Source organism: Chiloscyllium plagiosum, unplaced genomic scaffold (genome assembly GCF_037043375.1).
Source record: "Chiloscyllium plagiosum isolate Xiang-an unplaced genomic scaffold, Cpla_swu_hap1 HiC_scaffold_42, whole genome shotgun sequence".
Lineage (NCBI taxonomy): Eukaryota > Metazoa > Chordata > Chondrichthyes > Orectolobiformes > Hemiscylliidae > Chiloscyllium > Chiloscyllium plagiosum.
Genome location: NW_028270180.1, coordinates 7,348,078 through 7,374,846, shown reverse-complemented (window position 1 = coordinate 7,374,846; position 26,769 = coordinate 7,348,078). Strand labels below are relative to the sequence as shown.

Below are 26,769 nucleotides of genomic sequence, written 5' to 3'. Positions count from 1 at the left end.
CTTTTCCTTTTAGTTAAGCGATTACTTTCATCTTTTTCTGTAGTCATTTTTATGAAGCAAGCATGACTGGAGTACTTTTAACAGTACAAAATGATGTCAAACTGATAACAATTCTACCTATCATTATTTAAATCTATTAATAGTTTGTATTCTCTATGGCTAATTTTCAACAAACTATAATTTTTACTTTGTACTTAAAAAATAGTTGTTTGTAGTTAACCTGCTGCCCTCTTATGGATTGGCAATGAAATTTAAAATCATCTAAACAGTAGTTTTAGCATTTGCAAAGATTTTTGTATTGAACAAAAATAAATCAAAAAGTAAGATACTGCAGATGCTGGAAACTTAAAGTACAAAGCAGAAGTACTGGGGATAGTCTGCAGCTCTGAACAACTCCGTGAGAGAGTCAAATGGAATTAATATGTTGGGATGACTACTTTTCATCAGGACAGGAATATACAGTTTATAAGGAGGAACAAATCAAAGGAAAATCACCAAGGAGAGGAAAAGTAATTTTCTGTGACTAGACAAAAAGTATGATTACATGAAAGAAGTAGTTTATATCATTTAATCACACAATTTACAAAATATAGGATTTGATTCATGAATGGTTTATTTGTAAATAGTGATTTTTCTCAATCCTCAAAGACTCCTTAAATTAACTCTGTAGCACTCTTTAATTTGACATTGAATCTATTGAATCTAAAAGAACAAAACAATCACAAACTATTAATGAAAACAGAAATTGCTGGAGAAACTCAGCATGTCTGGCAGCAATCTGGAGAGAAAGCAGAATTAACGTTTTGGGTCCAGTAGTCCTTCCAAAAGCCTAACCCTGACTCTTCAAAAAGGGTCACTGAATCAGAAATATTAACTCTGCTTTCTCTCCACAGATGCTACCAAATCTACCGGTTTCTCCAGCAATTTCTGTTTGTTTTAGATTTCCAGCATCCACAGTTTTTTGTTTTACTTTAATAACAACTTATTGCTTTTATTTAACAATTATTTCAATCATCTTGTTAAAAAAAGAAAAATACACCCCATTAATACATCAATATGTAATGTCTTCTACTTTTTAAAAATACTACAATACTATACTTTTGAAAGGTACTTTGTCGACTGTAAGGTCTGTATGGATTTCCTGCATCTTGAAAGCCACTACTTAAATGCAATTCCTTTTATATTTTAAGGATGGCAGTTGTGTAATTAAGGAAATGGTCATACTGAAATACAAAAGTGTCAAGTGCCACGATATATACTGTGCACTGCCTGGCCCAGGAATGTTTGCTGCTGTAACATTAGTACTGCAGTGATCGCTGAGTAGGACTCTTAATTCTCTGCATGCAGGTTGAGGACTCATGTCCCACTCTATAGATGTGAGTACAAAAATAAGCTGTTAGTAGCATTGTAGTTAGTATATTTAGTATAGTTAGTATATTACACTGAAACCAAAACCCACCTGCCTCCTCTGCAGGGTAGAAAAGAATTGAGAATGTGGGAGCAACTCTTAGTGTCCCAGCCAACTCCCCCATTAACATCACAAAAACAGATTGTTTCACTATATTGTTTGTACAGCTTGGTGTGTGTAAATTTGCTGCCATGTTTTCTACAATAGAAATTAATAGTGTCCAAAAATAATAAAAACAGAACATTTTGGGAGAAACTTTGCAGATCTAGCTGCTTCTGTCAAGAAACAGAGTTAATATTTCCATTCTGACTTTTCAATCCAAAGAAGAATATAGGAACAATGAACAGGTGTAGTCCATATGGCCCTGTTCACCTGTTCCACCATTCAATGATGTGTAGGTGCTGGTGTTAAACTGGGGTGGACAAAAGTCAAAGATCACACAACACCAGGTTATAGGCCAACAGGTGTATTTGAAACAGCAAGCTTTCGGAGACCCACTCAGACAGCTAGTAGTCCTTTAGGAAGCAGCAGCGTACCCAAAAGCATCCAGTTTCAAATAAAGCTGTTGGACCATACACTGTTGTGTGATTTTTGACTTTGACCATTCAATGAGATCATAGCTGATTTGTGGCCTAACTCCATATACCAGCCTTTGGCTCATATCCCTTAATACGTTACTCAACAAAACAAAATCCTGATTCTAAATAAGAGTTATGTTGGACTTGAAATATTAATTCTCTCTTCTCAGATACTGCCAGACCTGAGGATTTTCTCCACCACTATGTTTTTTATTGTAAAATGTATTTAGGAGAATTGGGATTATGGTATCTCTGGAGTAGATAAACAACACATCATGATGCCCCTTATCCAAAGACCCTGCACTCAGAACAACTAAGAATACAAATATAATTTTTTTCTTGACATTTTGAGTCACTGACATTTTACGTTGACCACAACCTCTATTGTTGCCTCCAGCGGTTGCGCCCCCTGCGGGGCTCCAGAAGGTAACGGCGGCGGAAGTGAGGCCGGAAGCTCATGGTCGGGAACCTGACAACCGTCGGTTGGCAGCGAGGAGGCTGAGGGAGGGTGAGATGATAAGTGGGTGGCTGTGGTGATTAACACATTCTCGATTTGAGGAAGGTGGACGGAGGCTGTGCTGCTGAGGTTAAGAGTGAGACGGATATTCCCTTGGGGAGACTAAGGAGTTTGCTCTTAAGCAGCAACCAGTACACCCCCGACCCCACATTCATTAAGAGAAATACCAAGCAGCTTTTGCTTTTTAAAAGTGTGGATTTCGCCATTAAGTTGTAAAGTTTGTTCACTATCCCTGCCAAAATATGCCAATTTTTCCTGTTAACATATGCCAGCTGTTCCCTGCTAAAATTTGTCAATTTTCCTGGTAACACTTTCAAGTATTCCATGTTAAAATTTGTGCGCCTCAAAGAAATCAACTTTTAAAATACTTATAACAAACGTTATTTTTCTCTCTTCCTGTATAAAACCTTTTCTTTTAAAAATGCTATTGCTTTTTTGAAAATTCTTAAAATGCCATTTCGTTTCAGATCTAGTTTTCAGGATCTGGTTCCTGTTACAGAACTGGTTGATAACTATTGTAACTGATGGTTGATATTCAAGCTCTGCAGGTATAGTATAAAGCATATCTTACACACCATAAAGTCTTTAATTAAATTAAGAATGTTAAATGTATCAACCATCTTTACCTGATGGGAATAAAAATTATTTGTGCTTAACGGGTGTACTGCAAACTGGAAAATTCTGCCTTATTACAGTTGTCAGTAAATTTTGTTTGGGGTTAAACAGTCAGGAATTGGAAGATGACTCTCAAACTTTTTTTTGTGACATTTATCATCACTTCAAGAAGAGCATTTAAAAGAAGCATTTAAATTGTCTCAGTGCTTCACCTAATGTATTACGTAAATGGAATATGTCTTGAAATGAGAATACATAGATTAGAGGCAAGGTTTGGAGAAGTCTCTGTCACGCTTCAAGTATTGTACATGCATGTGTCACAGTTTTACATTTTTATAAAGTTCTGTTTCCTTAGTATTTGACAAGACTAGTTGGTTTAGTTGAGAGGAATTCAAAATTTACAAGCAGATGCTATTTTAGAGAACCATCTCTCACGGCTTGTCTCCAGCCTTGAGATGTTTCTACTTAAACAATTAAAATTATAGTTTTAGAAGGGCACATCTGGTTGTGCATAGTTCTGTCCAAGTTAAAATTATGTTCTCCACTTAGTGTAAGCAGTCTTGTGGGAAAATTGTTGAATTTTTGCAGTATTTCCAAGTAAAGAAAACTTATTCTGTTGACACCTACTAATAAATGATTGTGGCTATTTCTTTTGTCCAAGCAGAGTTAGAGAATTAATATGATGTGAAAGGGAATATAAATCTAAGATGAATTCATGGATCATGTGCTATAAATTATTAATTGTTGCTTGTCACTACTCAACTACTGTACATCCAAATTTTGTCTATTAAATATCTTCAGCATATACACTGTCTGTCTCATTAATAATTTGTCCCTTAAGGCACATTGATAAACAATAGCTATGCATTGAGAAACAATTCTGATATTGGTGCAGCTTATTCAAGTTATGTTTGATCACTCTTAACCAGAGAGAAATCCCATATTCGATTATACATAAAAGAGATCATTTACCCCAGACAGTTGAAGATAACAACTAATAATAATTAAGCTCGTTGTGAGGAGCAAAATTGTGCAAAAGCAAGAAAACAAAAGTCTGAAATAAATGAACAAACACCATCTGTTCTCCAAAAGTTTGAAATTCTTGGCCTGTCTCTTCAGTGACTCTGAAAACTGTGACACATGAATTCTCTGATGTTCTTAAAGTAATTCTGTAAAATATGAAACTCTGGAGCATAGGGATTAAATTAAATTATGTACCTTTGCTTTGGTACATAATGTGTATAAAATTTGAAATGGGTATCCTTTCCACATAATGTGTCATGCTCTAAAATACTTCCTTCAGTAAAAAAAAAATGGAAAGAATAGCAGATATAACTAATCCAAACATTAATTGTCTGTACAAACAGGATTTCCCAAATTAGGTCTGGGTTCTAAGTAAGTTCCGTATGTTACCTTCATATACCAATGACTTCCTAGCGATCAACATATTGTATCTGGTGCATATTTCACTTTGCCTGTCAGTGCTTGATCTAAATCAGAGATGTTCTTAATTGTAACAGCAGTGGTTTTTACTTCAAGCATCCTAGTCATTAAATCAAGCAACAAATTAATGTCAAATACTGTAGGAATTCTTATAATTTGAAACTGACTGGCCCTGACAGTTCGTTTCGCCTACTAGATTTGTGCAGGAGCAAACCAGAGAAGTTTGCATTTTTATGTTTGACTTTCATTCTTTGGAAGAGGACCTAATCTTTTCTCTTTGCCTAGATGACTGTTCACTTGAGTGTGAATCCTTTAAGTTGCATTTTCAAACATTGTTGTGAAAGAATAACACTTCACACCCTTTGTGCTTGTTGATGATGCAAAGGCTTTTGTAACTAATATCTTGCTTTTATTAACTTATTTTGTTTGGTTACTGCTTCAAAGTACTTTGAACCAAGTGGTATGTTTAGTTTTATTTGTAATGTTGGGTTGCTGAGCATTTGTTTTGAACATTGCATATATTTTCTTAATTCCTGCAGCCCATGCTTAATGCCACTTCAGACTGGATTATTGTCTTTGTAGTTTTGACTTTAAAATATCCCTGAAAGCAGGTTGTTGTCCTGTCCTTACGGCAACTGACGGTGTGAAGTTCCGGAAGATGTAACTTTGGAAATGAGAGAAGTGTACATAAAAAGGAAAATTGGTTTCTGAAGTAATTTTGCAGAAATGAATTTTTAAAAAGTTGTGTGAAATTTCATGAGCCTTTAATTTTTCTGCAGCCACTTTTGACATTGAAACGTGCCCAACAAAAAATGCTGTTCCAAGTGTTGGTGAGCTGTACTTTTATTGTGATGTGTTCCACACACGTTCATCATAAACATGAGCCGATTTCATCTGAGGACCACTATATGGATGGTGGACACAACTCTGAGTACGATCGCGAAGTCTTATTTGGAGGAGAGGTAGGAAATTCCATGCAACTATGTTTATTCATTAGAATGCAAAGGGAGAAAGTTCTGAAGTAAACTATTAAAAATGTGAGTGCCTTGTTAAATATATATAGATTTTAAAAATATTGTTAAGAATATTTCCCTGCATCTTTTATAATACTTTTCTGTTTCATTACTCTTCTGAATTACAGTTCTATAAATGCAAAAATAAATTAGAAGATTACTGGCCTGGGCTGTTGCAGTCAGCAGTGAAGTGAATATTCCCTGCTGATCTTGAAGAAGGCTACCCACTGATAGTTGCTAGATCACCAGACCCTGTGAAAGGGCCCCCTCGCTCAACTGGAATTCAAATCTGGTCAAGGGGGTGTTCTGCTGTGCAATGACAGTGAATGTCAGCAATCACATTTAAATGTCAGAGGCTAGGAATACTGTGGCGAGTAACTCACCTGCTGACTCCCCAGTGCCAATCCACCATTTACAAGGCACAAGTCTGGAGTGTGTTGGAATTCATCCGACTTGTCTGGATGAGTGCAGCATCAACAATGCTCAAGCTTGACACCATCCAAGACAAAGCAGTCCACTTGACGAGGATCCATTCCTTCCACAACTGATGCTCTGTAGCAGCAGTGTATACTACCTACATGATACATTGCAGAAATTCACCAAAGATCCTTAGACAGTATCTTCCAAGCAGATGACCATTTCCATTGAGATGGTAAAGGGCAGCAGATACACAGGGACGTCACCACCTGCAGGCTCCCCTCCAAGTCGCAGACCATCTGACTTGGAAGTTAATTGCCATTCCTTTATTATCCTTTAAATTCCTGGAATTCCCTCTCAAAGAATATTATGGGTTTACCTACAGCACATAGACTGCAGCAGTTAAAGAAGATCAACAGTGATAGAGATTGGCAACTAGGCCCAGCCAGTGATATCCAAATCCCAAAAGCAAATATAAAAAAAACCTGATTCAGATCTCATCTATAATCTTTCATTAAATATCTGATTTTTTTTTTTGTCTGTAACCAGAATGGATATAGGTGTGGTACATTTTTAAGTGCAATATAACAAATAACCACATGTGGTTAGCATGTATTAGTGTGGTAATTATAGTACAAATCTCGCCACAGCCAACCTCAACATCACAATGCAAAAACTCAGTCCTGTTTGATTTCAAAAGCTGAGTAGAATTATGTACGTTATAACTTTTCCAGGAGATCTTTACAGAACACTAGGAATGTTAGGGAACCCTACCCAATTCAACCTGTACGTAGTTCGCAGTTTCACATGATGTGATTGTGATTGATTCAAAATGTCATCAAAAGTGGCATGGTAAGTATGACAGATAGGAATGTACAATTAGTACAGTGTTGATAGTATTGTCTCCATTTCTGCAAAGAAAAACTGAAAATTAGTCTAGTTAAAAATTCAATTATGTTGTTTATCAAATACTGGTCATAATAATCACCAATCCCACAAGGCTACCCAAAATAACTTTCTCTGGTGTTAAAACTAACAAAGAATTGCTCCAATGTATAGTTTAGAGATTTTTTTCCCCAATTTTCAGGTCTGTGCCAAAACAGTTTCCTTACATGTTTAAGTTTTATTTTTCATACCCAGTAGCAGGTGGTACTGATGACCAATCTAATTTCAGCCTCAATCTGATGAAAACTGTATATGTCTTGTATGAAAGTGTAGGTTACCTACATGGGCATCAGATGGGACTTTGTTCTTATTTGCCTTTATAGATGAAGGATTAGAGAACATTGAGCCAACATCACATGTACATTTATGTGAACGTTGTGTATTTCTCAGAAAGAAGTTGGGGAGCTTGCTAAACTGAGCCCTGAGGAACAACAATCTCGGCTCAAATCCCTCATCAAGAAGATGGATGTGGATGCAGATGGCTTTGTAAGCAAAGGTGAGAAGCAGTTTAGGTATTTGTTTTCCAATGTGCCAAAATGACTGACCTTGACCTAATGTTCTGTGCAGAATTCAGCTCACGTTTAAATCAGTATCTTGCTGCAATTATTTCTTACTTTTCGGTTACATCACAATTCACTTGAAATTATTTTGTGGTCGCCTGGAATTATTGCTGGCCTCTTCACATGATATTTCCTAGCACTGGTCAGAACAAACCAGTGATTCTGCTTTCGCATTCTTGCACATAGTGTTGTTTTGAGAATCACAAATCACAGCTGAATTTTAGTTAAAATTTAATTGGAAGTTAAAATTTAAGCAAGTATGCTCAAACCTTGTTTCATTATACATTTAACGTTTTCTTACCTTGCTTGTACTTTATAGAACTGAGAGTCTAGTATGTTATAATTATACATAAATGATAATTATATCAGGTGCAACACTAGCTTTATAAAATATACCCAAGCACAAGAGCACTTTCATTGTTGTGAGATGCTGAACAAATCATTAAAAAATGATAAATGACTTATTCTAAAGTGAAAAGACAGCTAGCTTATAAGCCAGCAAAAAGGAAATTTTTACAGGAGTTTGTCATTTATAAATATATTTAATCTTTGTAAACTGACAACATGTTGGAAATAGGAAAGCTGCACCATATTCAGAGGGGAGGTGATAGCCTAATGGACCCAAGTAATGTATTAGGGACCTGAGTTCGAATTCTGCCACGGCAGATGTTGGAATTTGAATTCAGTCAACGAAAAATCTGGAATTAAGGGTCTAACGATTTGTTGTCAGTTGTTGGAAAAACCCTACTGGTTGGCTCATGTTCTTTAGGGACGGTAACTGCCATCCTTACTTGGTGTGGCTTCCATGTGACACCAGTCCCATAGCAATGTGGTTGACTCATTTAGAGATGAGCAATAAATGCTGGTTTAGCCAGTGACACCCTCGCCGCATGAATTAGTTTTTTTTTAAACTCACACTTGTTTGTCACAGGTGAGCTCAGTGGATGGATCCAACAGTCCTTTAAACATTATGCCACAGAGGAGAGCAAAGAACAGTTTCCAGAACATGACCTGGATGGTAATGGAGTTGTTACATGGGAAGAGTACAACATTCATAGTTATGACCGAATGCTGGATTATGATGAAAATACTCCGCTGGCTGATGAAGAGGAGGAATCTCTCAGACAGGTGAGAAGGAAACTTCTTTGAGTCAGGGAATTATACTCATACATATATTTTTGAAAAATGGATCCGCGCTTGAAGATAATTTTAAATTGCCAATGAAGGACAAAAATAAATTCCTGTCTTTTCCTAGATTTTCAGTACGTACAGTTTTTGGATTTTAAAATCCTGGGTACTGAAACTCAGTGCATATTTTTTCCTTTTATTTTTTAATGCAAGGGTTATTCACAAACATTTTATCAAGAGTCATCACAATCCTGTACAGTGTATTTCTTTCAGACTGTTCTCAACACTGTTTCGATAGTTTATTTTAAGAGAAGTGTTGCTTCCGGACAGAAAATTGTGTGCCATGCCTATTTTGCAAATTTGTTACACTCAGGTGGCACTCCATTGCATTCCTGAAGGATGTGATAAGTCATTTAGATAAGATTGTTAAATATAACCTGCTTGGCTAAGATGCTACTGAAGGAACAGGAAGTTCTTTTGGGATTGTGGTCAACACTTCTCCCTCAACCACAAACATTTTGATCAATTCATTCGTTGGATATTGGTGTCTCTGGCTGGGCTAGTATTTGTTGTCCTTAAAAAGGTGATGAATTTTAGCTAGGACAACATTGTCTGTGGATGGAGGACTAGAAACAGTCAGAATCAACCCATTACCACTGGTTCAATGACTTTTCTATATCAACATTATGCGAAGCCAAGAACTGTCTGTATAAGGCTTGAGGTTAAGTTTACAATACGTTGCGCAGATTTTCTAGTGTAACATGCCTAAAATTGACCAAATTAGACCAAGGACTTTCAAATACAGGTATGTCCAGTGCATATAGAGTTCCTGAGGCCTTTTGGGGTTTGAAAACATCACATTAGAAGGCAGTTTTACCCACTAAGTTAGTCAAGCCCTCAGATGACTTTATCAAAGTTGGCTGTTATTTCCAATCGTTTAAAATGAGATTACTTGAAGATGGTGGCAAAACACTCTTGGTTAAAATACTCCTTCCTGTACTAAACCCATTTTAGTTGTAACAAAGTGCTTCAGCTACTGCTATTATTAAGAAATAATTTTTGAAAGCAAGGAGAAAAGGGTAGCATGGTGGCTAAGTGGTTAGCACGACTGCCTCATAGCGCCAAGGACCTGGGTTCAATTCCAGTCTTGGGTGACTGTCTGTGTGGAGTTTGCACATTCTCTCAGTGTCTGTGTGGTTTCCACCCACAATCCAAAAGATGTGGGAGGTTCACTAGAATGGTCCCAGGAATGAAAAGCTGAGCATATGAGGAAAGTTTGAGGACTCTGGGTCGATGGAGGGGGAGTCTAATTGAAACTTACAGAATACTGAATGGCCCGAACAGAGTAGCTGTTGGGAGGATGGTAGAGTAACTAGGACCTGAGGGCACAACCTTAGAGTAAAGAGAAGACCTTATAGAACATAGATAAGGAGAAACCTCTTCAGCCAGAGAGTGGTGAATCTATGGAATTCATTGCCAGGTTATTGGGTCTATTAAAACTGAGATAGACAGGTTCTTAAGGATCAAGGGTTGCAGGGAGAAAGCAGGAGAATGGGTTGGAAAACGTATCAGCCATGATTGAATGGAGGAGCAGACTCGATCAGCTGAATCGCCTAATTTCTGCTTCTTTGTCTTCTGGTCTTATATGTACATTAGGTGGATTGGCTATGCTAAATTGCCCATGGTGACCAGGGATGTGCAGATTTGGTAGATTAGACATGGGACATGTGTGATGTTACAGGGACAGGATAGGGCGGTGAGTCTGCGTGGATACTCTTCGGAGGGTTGGTGTGGGCTTAATGGGCTGAATGGCCTGTTTCCACACTGTAGGGATTCTATTCTTAAACAAAAAAGCAATTGAAATTCTAACATAGAGTCATAGAGATGTACAGTATGGAAACGGACCCTTCGGTCTAGCTCGTCCATGCCGACCAGATATCCCAACCCAATCTTAGTCCCACCTGCTAGCACCTGGCCCATATTCCTCCAAACCCTTCCTACTCATGTACCCATCCAGATGCCACTTAAATGGTGCAATTGTACCAGCCTTCACCACTTCCTCTGGCAGCTCATTCCATACACAAGCCATCCTTTGCGTGAACAAGTTGCCCCTTAGGTCTCTTTTATATCTTTCCCCTCTCACCCTAAACCTATGCCCTCTAGTTCTAGATTCCCCGACCCCAGGGAAAAGACTTTGCCTATTTACCCTATCCATGCCCCTCATAATTTTGTAAACCTCTATAAGATCACCCCTCAGCCTCCGACGCTCCAGGGAAAATAGTCCCAGCCTGTTCAGCCTCTCCCTATAGCTCAAATCCTCCAAACCTCCCAACCTCCTTGTAAATCTTTTCTGAACCCTTTCAAGTTTCATAACATCTTTCCGATAGGAAGGAGACCAGAATTGCACATAATATTCCAACAGTGGCCTAACCAATATCCTGCACAACTGCAATATGACCTCCCAACTCCTGTACTCAATATTCTGACCAATAAAGGAAAGCATACCAAATGCCTCCTTCACTATCCTATCTACCTGCGATTCCACTTTCAAGGAGCTATGAACCTGCACTCCAAGGTCTCTTTGTTCAGCAGCACTCCCTAGGACCTTACCATTAAATATATAAGTCCTGCTAAATTTGCTTTCCCAAATGCACCTCGCATTAAACTCCATCTGCCACTTCTTGGCCCATTGGCCCATCTGGTCAAGATCCTGTTGTAATCTGAGGTAACCCTCTTCACTGTCCGCTACACCTCCAATTTTAGTGTCATCTGCACACTTACTAACTGTACCTCTTATGGTAGCATCCAAATCATTTATGTAAATGACAAAAAGTGGAGGACCCAGCACCGATCCAAGTTTGAAGAAGCTTTTATATTTAATAATACAAACAAACAGGCATGTGAACCAGAACTTCACTTCAGAAAATTAGAGCGCTTTGATCTGAGTTGAGGATTGCTCAGACAGCTGAAATTCTATCCCTTAAGCTTTCATGCTGTTTAGAAAATTCCATCCATAACTATTTTCCTTGCAGAACCCATATGGCTTCATAGATAAAAATGTGATTTCTTGTGTATCACAGACAGCAGAATTTTATTAGCTTTTCAAAATGTTGACAACGAAGATTAAAAAAAAACTCCAAGAAATAAGAGAAAAATAGTGTCTAATTTTTGTACTATTTCAGCACTTTTCTGGCTGAAAGTTTAATTTAGATAAATGTGAGGTGCTGCATTTTAGAAAGGCAAATCAGACAGGACTTAATACACTTTATAGTAAGATCTTGGGGAGTGTAACTGAACAAAGGGACCTTGATGTGCAGGTTCAGTGTTCCTTGAAACTATAGCGACACATTGACAACATAATGAAGGTGTTTGGTGTGCTTGCCTTTATTGGTCAGTGCATTGAGTGTAGGAGTTGGGAGGTCATGTTGAAGCCAAACAAGATATTGGTTAGGTCACTTTTGGAATACTGCATTCAGTTCTGGTCTCCCTGCTATAGGAAGACTGTTTTGAAACTTGTAAGGGTTCAGAAAAGATTTACAAGGATGTTACCAAGGTTGAAGGGTTTGAGCTAGAAGGAGAGGCTGAATAGGCTGGACTATTTTCCCTGAAGCGTTGGAGGCTGAGGAGTGACCTTATCGAGGTTTATGAAATCACAAGGGATATAGGGTGAATCAACAAGGTCTTTTCCCCAGGGTAGGGGAGTTCAAAACTAGAGGGCACAGGTTTAAGGGGGAGAGGGGAAAGACTTAAAAGGGACCTAAGAGGCAATTTTTTCATGTAGAGGGTGGTGTGTGTATGGAATGCCAGAAGAAGTGTTGAAGGTTGGTGCAATAACAACATTTAAAAGGCATCTGGCTGGGTATATGAATACGAAGGGATGTGGGCCAAATGCTGGCAAATGGGACTGGATTAATTTATGATATCTGGTTGGCATGGACAAGTTGAGCCAAAAAGTCTGTTTACATGGTGTACAGCTATAATGTCTCTATAACTTAGCTAATGTAGATGTGGAATCCACCATCAAAATGATCTAGGTTGTGTGACTGTCACATACATTGCTTTTTTTTTAAACTGAGCCACTGGATTGCTGAAATGTATGGAATGTGGGTGTCATTATACATGGCATTAAAGACTTCCATCTTGTGTGATAATGCACTGGAACATCAAAGTGCTTGACAAGGAATAAAAAAAATAGATCTGTGGCCATGTTTCATTTATAATCGACCTGATAGGGCTGTTTAGGGCAAGGCTTAAACTCTCATACAAAAATTAGCGCCTCAGCCTGTGTAGCACCTTCTCAATACTGCACTGGAGTGTCAGTCTGGTTGACATATGAATTGGATTTGATCCCACAGCCATTAGATGAAAACAGTACCACCGAGCCAAGGCTGACAGCAATAGTCCTGAATCTACGTGTCCCAGTTACTGATTAGTCACAATACAAATAAACTTTCACTTTGAACCTCTGTTAATCTTGAAGGTTTTTAGAATACTGATCAATCTTTATATCCTGATTGAAAACTTGGTAGTTCTTCTCTTTTCTCATAATTTTGATTTCTTCTTTCTCTTTGTCCTAGTTTCAATGATTTTAAGAGAATTCTGCTCTGTCATCCAGCTTGGCTTAGACAGTTTTGTATGAAACATCGTTTAATTTCAATTTCATTGTTTTGGAAAGAAACACTGTCATAGGGCATCCTTTGACACGTGGAATTGCGATGTTGTTGCTATCCGACGTGGTCGAGGAAGTGGCAGGACTGACAAGTCCACATTCCAGGGTATAGGATCTTCAAACAGGATAGGAGAGGGTGTCAAAGAGGAGCTGGTATTGCATTAGTAATGAAAGAGTTAGTTACTACAGTAAGAAAAGATGATATCTTGATAAGATCTTCCAATAAGGGTTTAAGGGGAAAGGTTGGTATAAAAAGGGGGTAGTCATACTACTGGCTGTGTATTGTAGGCCCCAAAAGTTAATGGAAAGTAGAGGAGCAGCTATGTAGACAATTCACTGCTGTGTGTAAAAACCACAATGGTACAATTATATTAGGGGATTTCAACTTCCAAAACATCAATTGGGATAGTCATTGTGTAAAAGGATTAAAGGGGACAGAGATCTTGAATTGTATTCAGTTTTTTCTGTCAACATTTAGAAGCTCCAGTGCAGTTCAGGATCTAATTATGGGCATCAGAGTTGGGCAGGTTATTGAGGTGGCAGCAAGAAAGCATTTTAGTGATAGCCACAAAAACGCCATATGTTTTAACATGGACTGCAGTGGTTCACCATAACCAAGGGCAACTAGGATGGGCAATAAATGCTGGCAAGCCAGTGACGCCCACATCCTGCATGGACAAAATAGTTAGTTTGCGAGAAAGTGCTTTGAATTACGGGTAGATTTTACTAAAATAAGGCAAGTGTGGTCAGACTGTGAACAGCACATTCTCAGTAAATCTAGTTTGGTGGAAGTTCAAAACTGAATTGTGATCAACATGTTTGCTTTTGGGTGATCAACCAGCCTGGAGAATCTTGAATGTCAATGAATATTCAGGACTGGATAAGAAGGAAAAGAGGCTTTTAACAGGTGCACTCAGAGCAAATCAGTGGAGGTCCAAGTGGAATACAGAAAGTTCAGGAGGAAACTTCTTTTTAAAAAAGCAATCAAAAGAGCAAAGGGGGTGGGGGGTATGAAAAAATACTGGTGTGTGAGATTAGGTAGAATCCCAAGATATTCCAGAAGTATATCAGGGGAAAAGGAAAAGCAGGAAAAGTATAGGTCCCATTGAGAACTGGAAGGGGCTACCTGTGCATGGAGCCAAAGAACTTTGATAAGGTGTTAAAATGAGTATTTTACATATGTCTTTATTTTGGAGAAGAAAGTTGGAGGCACAGAATTTGGGAAAAGGGACTGTGAGGTTCTTGAGCAGTTTGACATGGGGAGTAAGGAGGTATTGGAGATTTTGGCAGTCTTAAGAATGGACAAATACTCTTCAACGAAACTATATATTTTTTAAGAAGTCTAGCTATGAAGAGAGGTTGAGTAGGTTAGGTTTATTTTCACTAGAAAAAAGGAGATTGTGAGGGGATCTGACTGAGGTTTACAAAATCATGAAAGGTATAGACAGGGTGGATAGAGACGAGCTATCTCCCAGGATGAAGGATTCGCTAACGAGAGGTCATGCTTTCAAAGTGAGAGATGGAAAGTTTAAGGGGGATACACGCGGTAAATACTTCACACAGACAGTGGTGGGCATTTGGAACGCGTTGCCAGCAGAGGTGGTAGAGGCAGACACGGTAGATTCATTTAAGATGCGTCTGGACAGATGCATGAGTAGATGGGGAGCAGAGGGATACAGATGCTTAGGAACTAACCAACAGTTTGAGACAGTACATTTGGATCGGCTCAGGCTTGGAGGGCCAAAAGGCCTGTTCCTGGGCTGTAAATTCTCTTTGTTCTCTTTGTTCTTTGAATACCCAGGTCCAGATGAGTTGTGTCCCAGGCTGCTGTGGGAGGAAATTACAGGGGCTCTGAACCAAATTTTTAATTCCTCTGGCCTCTGGAGAGGTCCCAGAGCACTGGAGGATGGCTAATGTGGTTCCACTTTTCAAAAAGGGTAACAGAGGTAAACGAGGAAATTACAGACCATCGAGCCTCTCCATCAGTGACAAGGAACCCAGTGAGAAAATTCTGAATTAATCTCACTTGGAGAGGTCAGTTTGATTAGAGATAGTCAGCATGACTTTGTCTGAGGGATGTCATATCTAACAAACTTAATTGAATTTTTCAAAGTGACGGGGTGTGTACATGAGGTTAGTGTAGTTGATGTCGTTTATTTGGACAAGGTTCTGCATGGAGATTGATTAAAAAAGGTAAAAATACATGAGATCCAGTGTAACTTAGCAAATTGGATTCAAAACTGATTTCATGGTAGGAGACAGAAGGTGATGAGCAAGGTGAGGGCCCATGGTGTTCAAGGTGAGCTACTGGTATGGATTGAGGATTGGCTGTCTGACAGAAGGCAGAGAGTTGGGATAAAAGGTTCTTTTTCGGAATGGCAGCCGGTGACAAGCGGTGTCCCGCAGGGTTCAGTGTTGGGGCCGCAGCTGTTCACATTATATATAAATGATCCAGATGAAGGGACTGGGGGCATTTTAGCAAAATTTGCCTATGATACACAGTTAGGTGGACAGGCAGGTAGTACTGAGGAAGTGGGGAGGCTGCAGAAGGATCTAGACAGTTTGGAGGAGTAGTCCAGGAAATGGCTAATGGAATTCAATGTGAGCAAATGCGAGGTCTTGCACTTTGGAAAAAAGAATAGAAGCATGGATTACTTTCTAAACAGTGAGAAAATTCGTAAAGCCAAAGTACAGAGGGATCTGGGAGTGCTAATTGAAGATTCTCTAAAGGTAAACATGCAGGTTGAGTCCGTGATTAAGAAAGCGAATGCAATGTTGTCAATTATCTCAAGAGGGTTGGAATATAAAAGCACTGTTGTGCTACTGAGACTTCATAAAGCTCTGGTTAGGCCCCATTTGGAGTACTGTGTCCAGTTTTGGTCCCCACATCTCAGGAAGGACATACTGGCACTGGAGCATGTCCAGCGGAGATTCACACGGATGATCCCTGGAATGGTTGGTCTAACATATGAGGAACAGCTGAGGATCCTGGGATTGTATTCATTGGAGTTTAGAAGATTAAGGGGAGATCTAATAGAAACTTACAAGATAATACGTGGCTTGGAGAGGGTGGATGCTAGGAAATTGTTTCCGTTAGGCGAGGAGACTAGGACCCGTGGACACAGCCTTAGAATTAGAGGGGGTAAATTCAGAACAGAAATGCGGAGACATTTCTTCAGCCAGAGAGTGGTGGGCCTGTGGAATTCATTGCCACAGAGTGCAGTGGAGGCTGGGACGCTAAATGTCTTCAAGGCAGAAATTGATAAATTCTTGATGTCACAAGGAATTAAGGGCTACGGGGAGAATGCGGGTAAGTGGAGTTGAAATGCCCATCAGCCATGATTGAATGGCGGAGTGGACTCGATGGGCCGAATGGCCTTACTTCCGCTCCTATGTCTTATGGTCTTACGATAAAAAGCTGTTTATGTGAGCAGAGGCCGGTGTCCAGTGGCCTACCACAGGGATCAGTGCTGGGTTCCTCTTTGTCTGTGGTTTTCATAAATGGTGCAGAAGAAAATGTGGCTGGGGGGAGAATGATAAGTCAGTGTGTGGATGACACAAAAATTGACCAGGTGGTTGACAGTGAGGGAGAAGGCCTTTTGTTGCAGGAGAGTGTAACCGGATTGGTCAGATGGGCAGCTCAGTGGCAGATGGAATTTAATCCTGAAGAGTGTGAGGTGATACAAATTGGAAGAAGTAACAAGATAAGGGAGCACTTAATAAATAACAGAACACTGCGAAGCTTAGGAGCAGAGGGATCTTTGGGTTCTTGTCCATAGATCTCTGAAAGCAGCAGGACAGGTCAGTAGGTTAGTTAGAAAGGACACTTGCCTTTATCAGTTGTGGCATTGATTATAAAAGCAGGAGCTTCTGTTGGAGTTGTACAAAACTTTGGTTCGGCCAGAACTGGAGTAACTGTAAAAGTTATGATTGCACTGAAGGGGGTGCACAGGAGATTTACCAGGATGTTGCAGTTTGGCTATGATGAGAAGCTGGATAAGCTTGGGTTGTTTTCTTCAGAGCATAGAAGGTTGATAGGGTTTCTCTTTGAAATATATAAGATTGAGGAGCATGGACAGGGTGAATAGAAATCAGATGTTCCCTTTAGTTAAAGGGTCAATAACAAGAGGGCATAATTTTAAGGTGAAAGGCAGAAGGTTTAGGGGGAGAAATGATCAAAAACAAATTTTCACCCAGGGGATGTTTGGAATCTGGAATGTATTGCCTGGGAGGGTATTTGAGGCAAGAAACCTCCACTTTTTAAAAAGTAATTGGATGAATACTTGAAATCTTGTTACATTCAAGGCTATGAGTCAAGTGTTGAAAATGGGATTACTGTAGATTTAGAGAAGTTTTTGGCAGTGCAGGCTCAATGGGCTGAAAGGCCTCTTCTGTACTGTATGACTCTAAATGCTCCCAGGTTACCTTTTCTATCTGTAGCACACTATTCAAAGTCTGTCTATCTCCCATTTTCATTCTTATCACTTTGTGCCTTCAATCTGAGAATCTCATTACTTAATTTTCACAAAAGCTGTAACATTAAAACAAAAAGCTGTAACACTATGTAAAACATTTAGATTTTCCTGTGCTGAACAAGGTGTGCAGAGTCTGGAGTGGGACTTTAATTCACACCTGCCTTGCTCAGGGGCAAGATGCTACGTCTGCACCAGGGCTTCCATCTACTTGAGGATAAAAATAAACATTACAGAAGTCTTTGTGGGACTTGTGGTACCCTGATTGTCTGGGTACTTTAAAAACAAATCCTCAAATAACTAATGGTTCATTTATCAAAATAGAAATTGCTGGGGGAAAGAGACTCAGCAGGTCTGACAGCATCTGTGGAGAGAAATCAGAGTTCACATTTCAGGTCCAATGACCCTTCTTCAGAACTTAAGGGTACTGCCAGACCAGTTGAGTTTTTGCCAGCAATTTCTGATTTCCAGCATCCCGCAGTTCTTTTGGTTCATTTATCAAGTTTGTCATCAAAGCAATATTTAATTCAAACCTACTGAATCAAGGTGAAACAGAAAACAAATTGCTTTAACTTTCTTGACATCTGTCTCTAGATTTTTTTGAAAGATAAAAAACGATTTGAGAATGCAAACATTGATGGGTTACCAGGACTGACTCTTACAGAATTTGTAGCATTTGAACACCCAGAAGAAGCTGACTATATGAAGGTGAGCTACAGTGTGCTGTTTTTTGCATAATTTGAATAATAATTACCACTTCCATGTGAATAGAATTTTTTTTTAATGCTCGTCAAGAAGACTAGTCTCTGAAACCTTTCCATTTCTGCATTCTGGTGAAACTTTGTTTCAGAGACTCACTATACTCCGTAACAGTGAGTCTGGATAACTAAGGAGGCAAATTAGCCAGTTAAAAATCCTTCCCCTTTGCCTTGTAGCTTCTGCAGGAGTAAAGTTTCATGGGCATTGACATCTCCCCAAGAATTGGGCAGCACATTGGCTCAGTAGTTAGCACTGCTGCCTCACAGCACCAGGGACCTAGGTTCAATTCCAACCTGGGCAACTGTCTGTGTGGAGTTTGCACATTCTCCTCATGTCTGCATGCTCCAGTTTCTTCTCACAGTCCAAAGATATGCAGATTAGGTGGATTGGCCATGGTAAATTGTCCGTAGTGTCCAGGGATGTGTGGGCTTGGTGGTTGGCCATAGGAAGTGCAGGGCTGCATGGATAGGATGGTTCTGGGTGGGATGCTCTTTGGAGGGTTGGTGTGGACTTGATGGGCTGAATGGTCTGCTTCAACACAGTTGAAATTCACTAGATCCCTACAGTCGGTGACACCTTAACTGAAAATGATGGCATGTTCACCTAATATCAATGCAGCTGTTTTAAATTTTTGAATTGCAGGAGTATGTCATACAGGATGCTTTAGATGAACATGATCGTGACAAAGATGGGTTCATCAGCTTAGAGGAATTCCTTGGTGACTACAGAAAAGACCCAGGTTAGTTAAACTAATATTATAATATTTCAGTGAAATAAAATTAGTGGTCAATATCTTGATTATTTCCTTTGATTTTTAGCCTTTTAAAACACAGTTGAGGATTCATAATTTTCTATTTATAATTCCATTTTCTTTTCCACTTTGGTATGGGTATACCCTGAAACCTGGATCCTTTCATGATAGTGCAGTTTGCTTTTTATAACTGAGTGTTATGTAGAAGACAAATCTGAACCTATAATTGCCTGAAATTATTAATTCCTAATTTCTGAAATGATGCTGCGGAAAAGCATAGAGTGAAGCCAGTCCTTACCTTGTTGGGAGGAAGAAAGGAAAATCAGACAACAAATACCAGTGCCTCTGCCACTTCAGAAATTAGGAAGGTGACACTGAAACTACAACCTGTTCCCCCAACTGAGTGGGTGATTGAGCCATCTGTTTGACTGTCAAAAATATTAATCATCATCAATTTTAGAAAGTGTATAAATCAGCTCCTCAGCTTCTTATGTGTCTGATTATTGTACCGAGTCAAGTATGCAAGTAAAACTTGGTGCATATAATTAATTTGCACATGCTCTTTTTCCTAGGCCACCGCTGATCTAACCAAAAACTAAATATGAGCAATTCACAGTAATGTGATCCTTCAATTCTGCAATACCATTGCTGGTTGGTAGTTATCAAATGTGAATATTTTTTAGCTAAGAATGTTTCCACCTCTTGAAAACAGGTGCTGAGGAAGATCCAGAATGGGTAACTGTGGAACGTGATCGATTTGAAAATGATTACGACAAAGACAAGGATGGAAAACTTAATCAAGAGGAACTCCTATTGTGGATTATTCCCAATAATCAGGATATTGCACATGATGAGGTAAAGTTTTTTTTTTAATTATTAACTCTGTGGTAATAGTAGCACTATCTTTGGAAAGTTGATAAATTTTTACATGTTAAAAATAAATTCATGTTTGTGTAGATTTAAGTCTCACGTCTGTCGTCTGCAAGGTGTTAGAAAGGATTCTGAGGGATAGGATTTATGACCATCTGGAAGAGCATGGCTTGATTAAATGCAGTCAACACGCCTTTGTGAGGGGCAGGTCATGCCTCACAAACCTTATCGAGTTCTTTGAGGATGTGACTAGAAAAGTTGATGAGGGTCGAGCTGTGGATGTGGTCTTTAGCAAGGCATTTGATAAGGTTCCCCATGGTCGGCTCATTCAGAAGGTCAGGAGGAATGGGATTCAGGGGAACATAGCTGTCTGGATACAGAATTGGCTGGTCAGCAGAAGACAGCGAGTGGTAGTAGAAGGAAAATATTCTGCCTGGAAGTCTGTGGTGAGTGGTGTTCACAGGGCTCTATTGTTTGTAATTTTTATTAATGACTTGGATGAGGGGATTGAAGGATGGGTCAGCAAGTTTGCAGATGACACAAAGGTTGGAGGTGTCATTGACAGTATAGAGGGCTGTTGTAGGCTGCAGTGGGACATTGACAGGAAGCAGAGATGGGCTGAGAGGTGGCAGATGGAGTTCAACCTGGATAAATGCGAGGTGTTGCATTTTGGAAGGTCGAATTTGAAAGCTGAGTACAGGATTAAGGATAGGATTCTTGGTAGTGTGGAGGAACAGAGGGATCTTGGGGTGCAGGTACATAGATCCCTTAAAATGGCCACCCAAGTGGACAGGGTTGTTAAGAAAGCATATGGTGTTTTGGCTTTCATTAACAGGGGTATTGAGTTTAAGAGTCGTGAGATCTTGTTGCAGCTCTATAAAACTTTGGTTAGACCGCACTTGGAATACTGCGTCCAGTTCTGGTCGCCCTATTATAAGAAAGATGTGGATGCTTTGGAGCGGGTTCAGAGGGTTTACCAGGATGCTGCCTGGACTGGAGGGCTTATCTTATAAGGAGAGATTGACTGACCTCGGACTTTTTTCATTGGAGAAAAGGAGGAGAAGAGGGGATCTAATTGAGGTATACAAGGTAATGAGAGGCATAGATAGAGTCGATAGCCAGAGACTATTTCCCAGGGCAGAAATGACTAACACGAGGGGTTATAGTTTTAAGCTGGTTGGGGGAAAGTATAGAGGGGATGTCTGAGGCGGGTTCTTTACACACAGAGTTGTGAGAGCATGGAATGCGTTGCCAGCAGCAGTTGTGGAGGCAGGGTCATTGGGGACATTTAAGAGACTCCTCGACATACATATGGTCACAGAAATTTGAGGGTGCATACATGAGGATCAGTGGTCGGCACAACATCGTGGGCTGAAGGGCCTGTTCTGTGCTGTACTGTTCTATGTTCTAATCCACTGCCCTGTTGGTGTGCTGGCAATACAGAAACGAGCATTGTCAGTTACCATCAGACATTGTTGGAAGAATATTGTGAAAAGCTGCCATACTTGACCTGGATGCCTCAGATGGCAGTGTGTTCTGTTACCCAAACCAATACTGAGAGAGCATGAAGAACTTAGAGGACAATTTTTTTTCCTGCAAAGAAAGATAGTAACAATATTAGGAAAAAATACTTGTTTTGAAATGATACTGACTTCGGAACACTGTTTGAATGTGAAGAATTGAAAACCTCATGTTGAGAGTTGTACTCAAGTAAAATAGTACTTTAGAACCATTGCCTCGAGGGAGGGAAGTGCTACCATATGGTTTGTGTATTTGAGGTTTTATCGCCAATCTCTTTGCTGCTTTTGTGGTGTGATTTTAAAAAACATACAGATTTGAGGGAGAGAAGAAATTATAGAGTCATAGAGATGTACAGCACGGAAACAGACCCTTCAGTCCAACTCATCCATGCTGACCAGATATCCCAACCTAATCTAGTCCCACTTGCCAGCACCCAGCCCATATCCCTCCAAACCCTTCTTATTCATATACCTATCCAGATGCCTTTTAAATGTTGCAAATATACTAGCCTCCACCATTTTCTCTCATAGCTCATTCCATACACATACCACACTAAGTGTGAAAAGGTTGCCCCTTAAGTCTTTTTTATATCTTTCCCCTCTCATCCTAAACCTATGCACTCTAGTTCTGGATTCCCCCACCCCAGGGAAATGACCTTGTCTATTTATCCTATCCATGCCCCTCATGATTTTATAAACCTCTATAAGGTTACCCCTCAGCCTCCGATACTCTAAGGAAAACAGCCCCAGCCTATTCAACCTCTCCCTAAAGCTCAAATCCTCCAACCCTGGCAACATCCTTGTAAACCTTTTCAGAACCCTTTCAAGTTTCACAGTATCCAAATGAGGGCAGTTATGCCATTTTGTCCAAACGTCTCCCTGCTATGTTGGATCGCTCATACATACTAATTGGAAGAGCAGGATGTTGGTCTGTTTTCTGGCCATTTTATTTTAGTCTGGAGGCTTCTATTGTTTAAGCCATTGGGTGGCCGCCTTACTGAAATGAAAAGAATGCATATAAGAACTGGAAATTAGGATAGTCACAGTTTGGCAACTGAGATTAGAATTAAAATCCATTGTTGGGCAGTGCTGGAGGAGGCTTTGTCCTGCATCTGTGCCACACTTGATGCTTTCGATTTCTATGGGGAAGTGTTCAAGGGCTGGGTAAGGAGACTTCTGCAGAAATGCATGCAGGTGTTTTACTTCAGCTATCAAAGATTAACATTGGGAGTTTTTGTTCTCTGATAGGCTGATCATCTCGTCAAAGAAATTGATACAAATGGAGATGAGAAACTTACAGAAGCGGAAATACTTGTGAGTCAGGATCTCTTCCTCAACAGTGAAGCAACAGACTATGGAAGCCAACTGCATGATGAAAAGTTTTACCATGATGAACTTTAATGGCAGATGTTCTGATTGGATTTTGTTTCAATCAACAACTAAACTTCTTAGACTACTTTCAAGTATATTCACTGGCCAACAAATGCTGACCAATAACTGGTATTAGTAGAATGGAATAGAACAGTCCGATAGACTTTTAACCAAAGTAGTATTGTTATGAAAACATCCAATCATAATTTTCTACCTACTTTACAGATAAGTTGGTCCACTGTAATCTGTCTTGTGCTCTCACAGACTGACAATTCCTGAGGTAATTATAGTCACCACTACATTATAGAATTTTGAGGCCAGTTTAAAAATGTGCACAATGTATTTCTACCACTTTTTGAAATCCGCCTAACCATAGAAAATGTATGGCACAGAAAGGTGCCATTTGGCTCATGCTGGCTAAAGACCTATTTAGCTTTATCCTTTTTTTCAGTTCATGGTGCTAGCCTTGCAGAATATAGCAAAAAAAGGCATCCACCAGGAGTTTCAAAAGTGATCAGGGTTTCTGCTTCCCTATCCTTTTAGACAATGAATTCCCAGATCCCATTACCTGATGGATGGAAAAAATGTATCTTTATTCTTTTAGTATTTTCTTAATCCATTCTCCCCACTCTTCTCAATTTTGCAAACCAAATTTTTTTTGTAAAACGTGGTCAGTCAGTTTTCAGTTGAATAAGACAATGGATTGAACCTTAGTAAACTCCGTAATGGACCTCTTTTCTTCTGATTAGCTATCAGTTTTAAATCACAGAAGAAATCAACAGTGAGGTTACTGTTGCTGTGTTCTTTGTCTAATCCTAATTGTGTATGCATGTTAATGTATATTTACAATTCTGTGACATGAAAATTGAAGATACTCCCTTACAAACAAGAAACTTCTTTCCATACATTACATTTATGATATGGATTTTTAAAGTTCTTGATTTGGCACATAATCCACAGCTTCATTTAGCAAAGCAAGGAAATTAGAGGATATCTTGTACAATGCAGTGGAAGGTAATCTTCTCCCATTCAAACTGAAGCACAAAGTGGCAATTCAGCCTTACCCTACATATAACGACAATGACCTGATCAAGGGAATGCTTGAAGCTGAAGCTCACTGTCGAGACATTGGGATGTGTCGCAGTCCTCAGCAACATTGTAACTCACCTTGATGAACACATAATTTAAAAAGAAAAGTCTTTATTAAAATCCAAAAAACATAAGCTGCCTTTTAGACTTAAAGCTATACACTAAACTTGGTCTTGAGCTATGTAGCCTAGACCATGCTCCCATCAGGTGGAATTTCTTTTAGTTGTAACTTCCGACTCATTGTTTGGAGGAAAAACACTATTTACATAAATATTAAATAGTTGATAATTTCCATGTTTTAATTGTTTAAAGTTAAATCAACAAAAAAAGTTTATAACAAATGTTGCTGTTGATTTTGCTCTGCTTTGTAATTTAGCAATTGAGGTAGTTGTACAAAGGAATCACCTATGACAATCTACTGACGTCCATTGTTGGAACATTTCTTTGAGTTAAAGCATCTGGTTGGTAGCAACTTCATTTCATTCTGGCTTTCTGTGAATAAGTTATATAAGTAAGCTAGGTATTAACAATTATTGAAACCAGAACTTGATGTATGATTGTAGAATTTCAGCCTCTCTTCCACCTGACCCTCAGTCTCTGAACTAAAATCTACTAAGTGCTGCTGCTGTAATTGTTCCAGAACCTAAATTACTACATATGGTTTCACAAGTCTGAAAACTGTATAGACCTGTCGGCATACGAAGTCCATGTGAATAAACCTGAAAATTGTATTAACTATTTGGATTCCTACAGTTAACTGATTTCTTAGCAATGCTTGACCCATGTGTGGAACTAACAACTTATTATCCTTCCTCACGGTCATTAGTACTCCTGAAAGTATCAGATAGATATTCTGATCATCGGGCCTTAAACTAGAGTTACTGTTCTTTTGCTGTACAGAACTAATTAAAATATACACCACTTGCTCTGCTACATTTATAGAATAAATCGGTACCAACCTGTTATTGAATTTGTCACTCAATCTCAGAATTTATCATTGGGGAATTCATATATAAGAGAACCTGATGTGTCAGCACTAAATGCTCCACAATGATTTGACTTTGGGCAGGTATATTAATTGAAACTAATCAACTTGAGAGCACAATAGAATCTGCAATTGCAGAAATTAATATAAATAAACATGGTTTATTCTATCATTTAAAAAATAGGAAGTGTTGGTGGTACACGGACTAGTTAATGTTCAGGCAGAGATTCCTAATAGTGGCTACCTGGTGTGTACTCCTTGCATTTTTCTGTCTTCTAGATTTCTGGCATTTGCAATTTCTCGTCTGACTTTTCAAGCTACGAGGGTTTCCATTTTGATCAAGATGAATTCCAAGAAAATAACCAGTTAATATTAATTTTAAAAAGGAAATATTCCAAACATACCTTTTATATAGTGGTCAGTTAACATGGACTTGTATGGAAAGCTCAGCTGACAAAACAATACAGTTAAGACTTACTGTTAAACTAAAGTCTGATATTGAACCTAGGACATTGATGCTTTGCAAAAATCTAGGAAAGGTCAGTGCCAAACTCTATTTGCTGTTGAAGAAGCTATAGAATAATGAGAAGGACAGGTCACTGTACAGAGAATCTTTTTACTCAACTTTGAAAACATCAGTGCTTTATTACAGATCTGTTTGTTTAGCTGTTACTTAATGTGATCTTTGAAGCAATTAATACCTCAAGTTCTTTCATTTAATATCATAAGGCTAAGGAGACTTATCCCTTACAATGTTGTTCATACAGTTTCTGTTCCTGTTGAGCTTTCTATCTTATGATCGGTGGTAAACTGTTCCAGTTGTAACTAAAATGGCAATCAGATTTTTACTTAAGCCATTAACACTAAACTCTTAACTTTAAGATTAAACTTTTGATGAACATTGAAATAAAATCTTGTGATGTTTCAATTGGTTGTTTTTGGGGTTTTTTCATTACACACCTGGCATTGCCATTTCAATTTTGTGACATCGCATATTCCTTTGGTTGTAATTCTATCTTCCTCGAAACTACAGAGCAAAAACGTTCTGGTTTATTTCCGATTTCCCACTTTTTTTCTATATCCTCCTTGTTTTTCTTCAAAGAGCAAAGGTTGACTGAACGCTGATAATATTCAAATTAATCCAGAGAAAGAAAGGAAAATCTGGGTTATAGAATAAAAGATGGATTTCAATATATCAAAATGTGAAGAAACAAATATGTACATAATGATTGAGTCTCCATTTTCCAAAGGAAAGAAGTTAGTTATCGACCATTTGGAAGTATACACCCTGAAATTTATTAGCTAGATTAAAAAATGCATCATTCACTAATAATATCTTATGATAACTCTTTAGCACTATTTTACATTTTAATTTTGATTAGGAGAGTTCAGAATTGAACAGTCAGGATGATTCTCTGTTTTTGTTCTCAAAGTAGAGTTATTTCTCAAGTGAAGTGAAAATGAGGACTGCAGATGCTGGAGATCAGAGTCAAGGTTAGAGTAGTGCTGGAAAAGCACAGCAGGTCAAGCAGTATCAGAGGAGCAGGAAAATCAATGTTTCGGGCAAAAGCCCTTCATCAGAAATGAGAGCTCTCGTTCCTGATGAAGTCAATTTTCCCGTTCCTTGGATGCTGCCTGACCTACTGTGCTTTTCCAGCA

At 39.0% G+C, this 26,769-nt stretch overlaps 1 protein-coding gene across 2 annotated transcripts; it reads left to right on the top strand.

The window, feature by feature from the left end:
* The first annotated feature begins 2,434 nt into the window (after positions 1–2,434).
* Positions 2,435–26,038, top strand: rcn2 (reticulocalbin 2). 2 transcript variants are annotated; one of them, XM_043680389.2, is made up of 9 exons: positions 2,435–2,494; positions 2,971–3,051; positions 5,341–5,523; positions 7,327–7,432; positions 8,428–8,624; positions 18,360–18,473; positions 19,167–19,263; positions 19,988–20,130; positions 22,914–26,038. In XM_043680389.2, the coding sequence occupies exons 2-9, from the start codon at positions 3,028–3,030 to the stop codon at positions 23,064–23,066; spliced, it is 1,017 nt and encodes a 338-aa protein (XP_043536324.1). In that variant the 5' UTR covers positions 2,435–2,494; positions 2,971–3,027; the 3' UTR covers positions 23,067–26,038. The 2 variants fall into 2 exon arrangements, with proteins under 2 accessions (XP_043536324.1, XP_043536325.1); XM_043680390.2 differs by having other exon boundaries at positions 2,450–2,572.
* Positions 26,039–26,769: the final 731 nt, after the last annotated feature.

Bases quoted from the DNA above. Each gene is read 5' to 3' on its own strand.
- rcn2 (XM_043680389.2), top strand. From the start codon at position 3,028: ATGGTTGATATTCAAGCTCTGCAG. The intron at 3,052-5,340 runs GTATAGTATAAA...ATTTTTCTGCAG, and splicing joins TTGATATTCAAGCTCTGCAG to CCACTTTTGACATTGAAACG. The intron at 5,524-7,326 runs GTAGGAAATTCC...TGTATTTCTCAG, and splicing joins AAGTCTTATTTGGAGGAGAG to AAAGAAGTTGGGGAGCTTGC.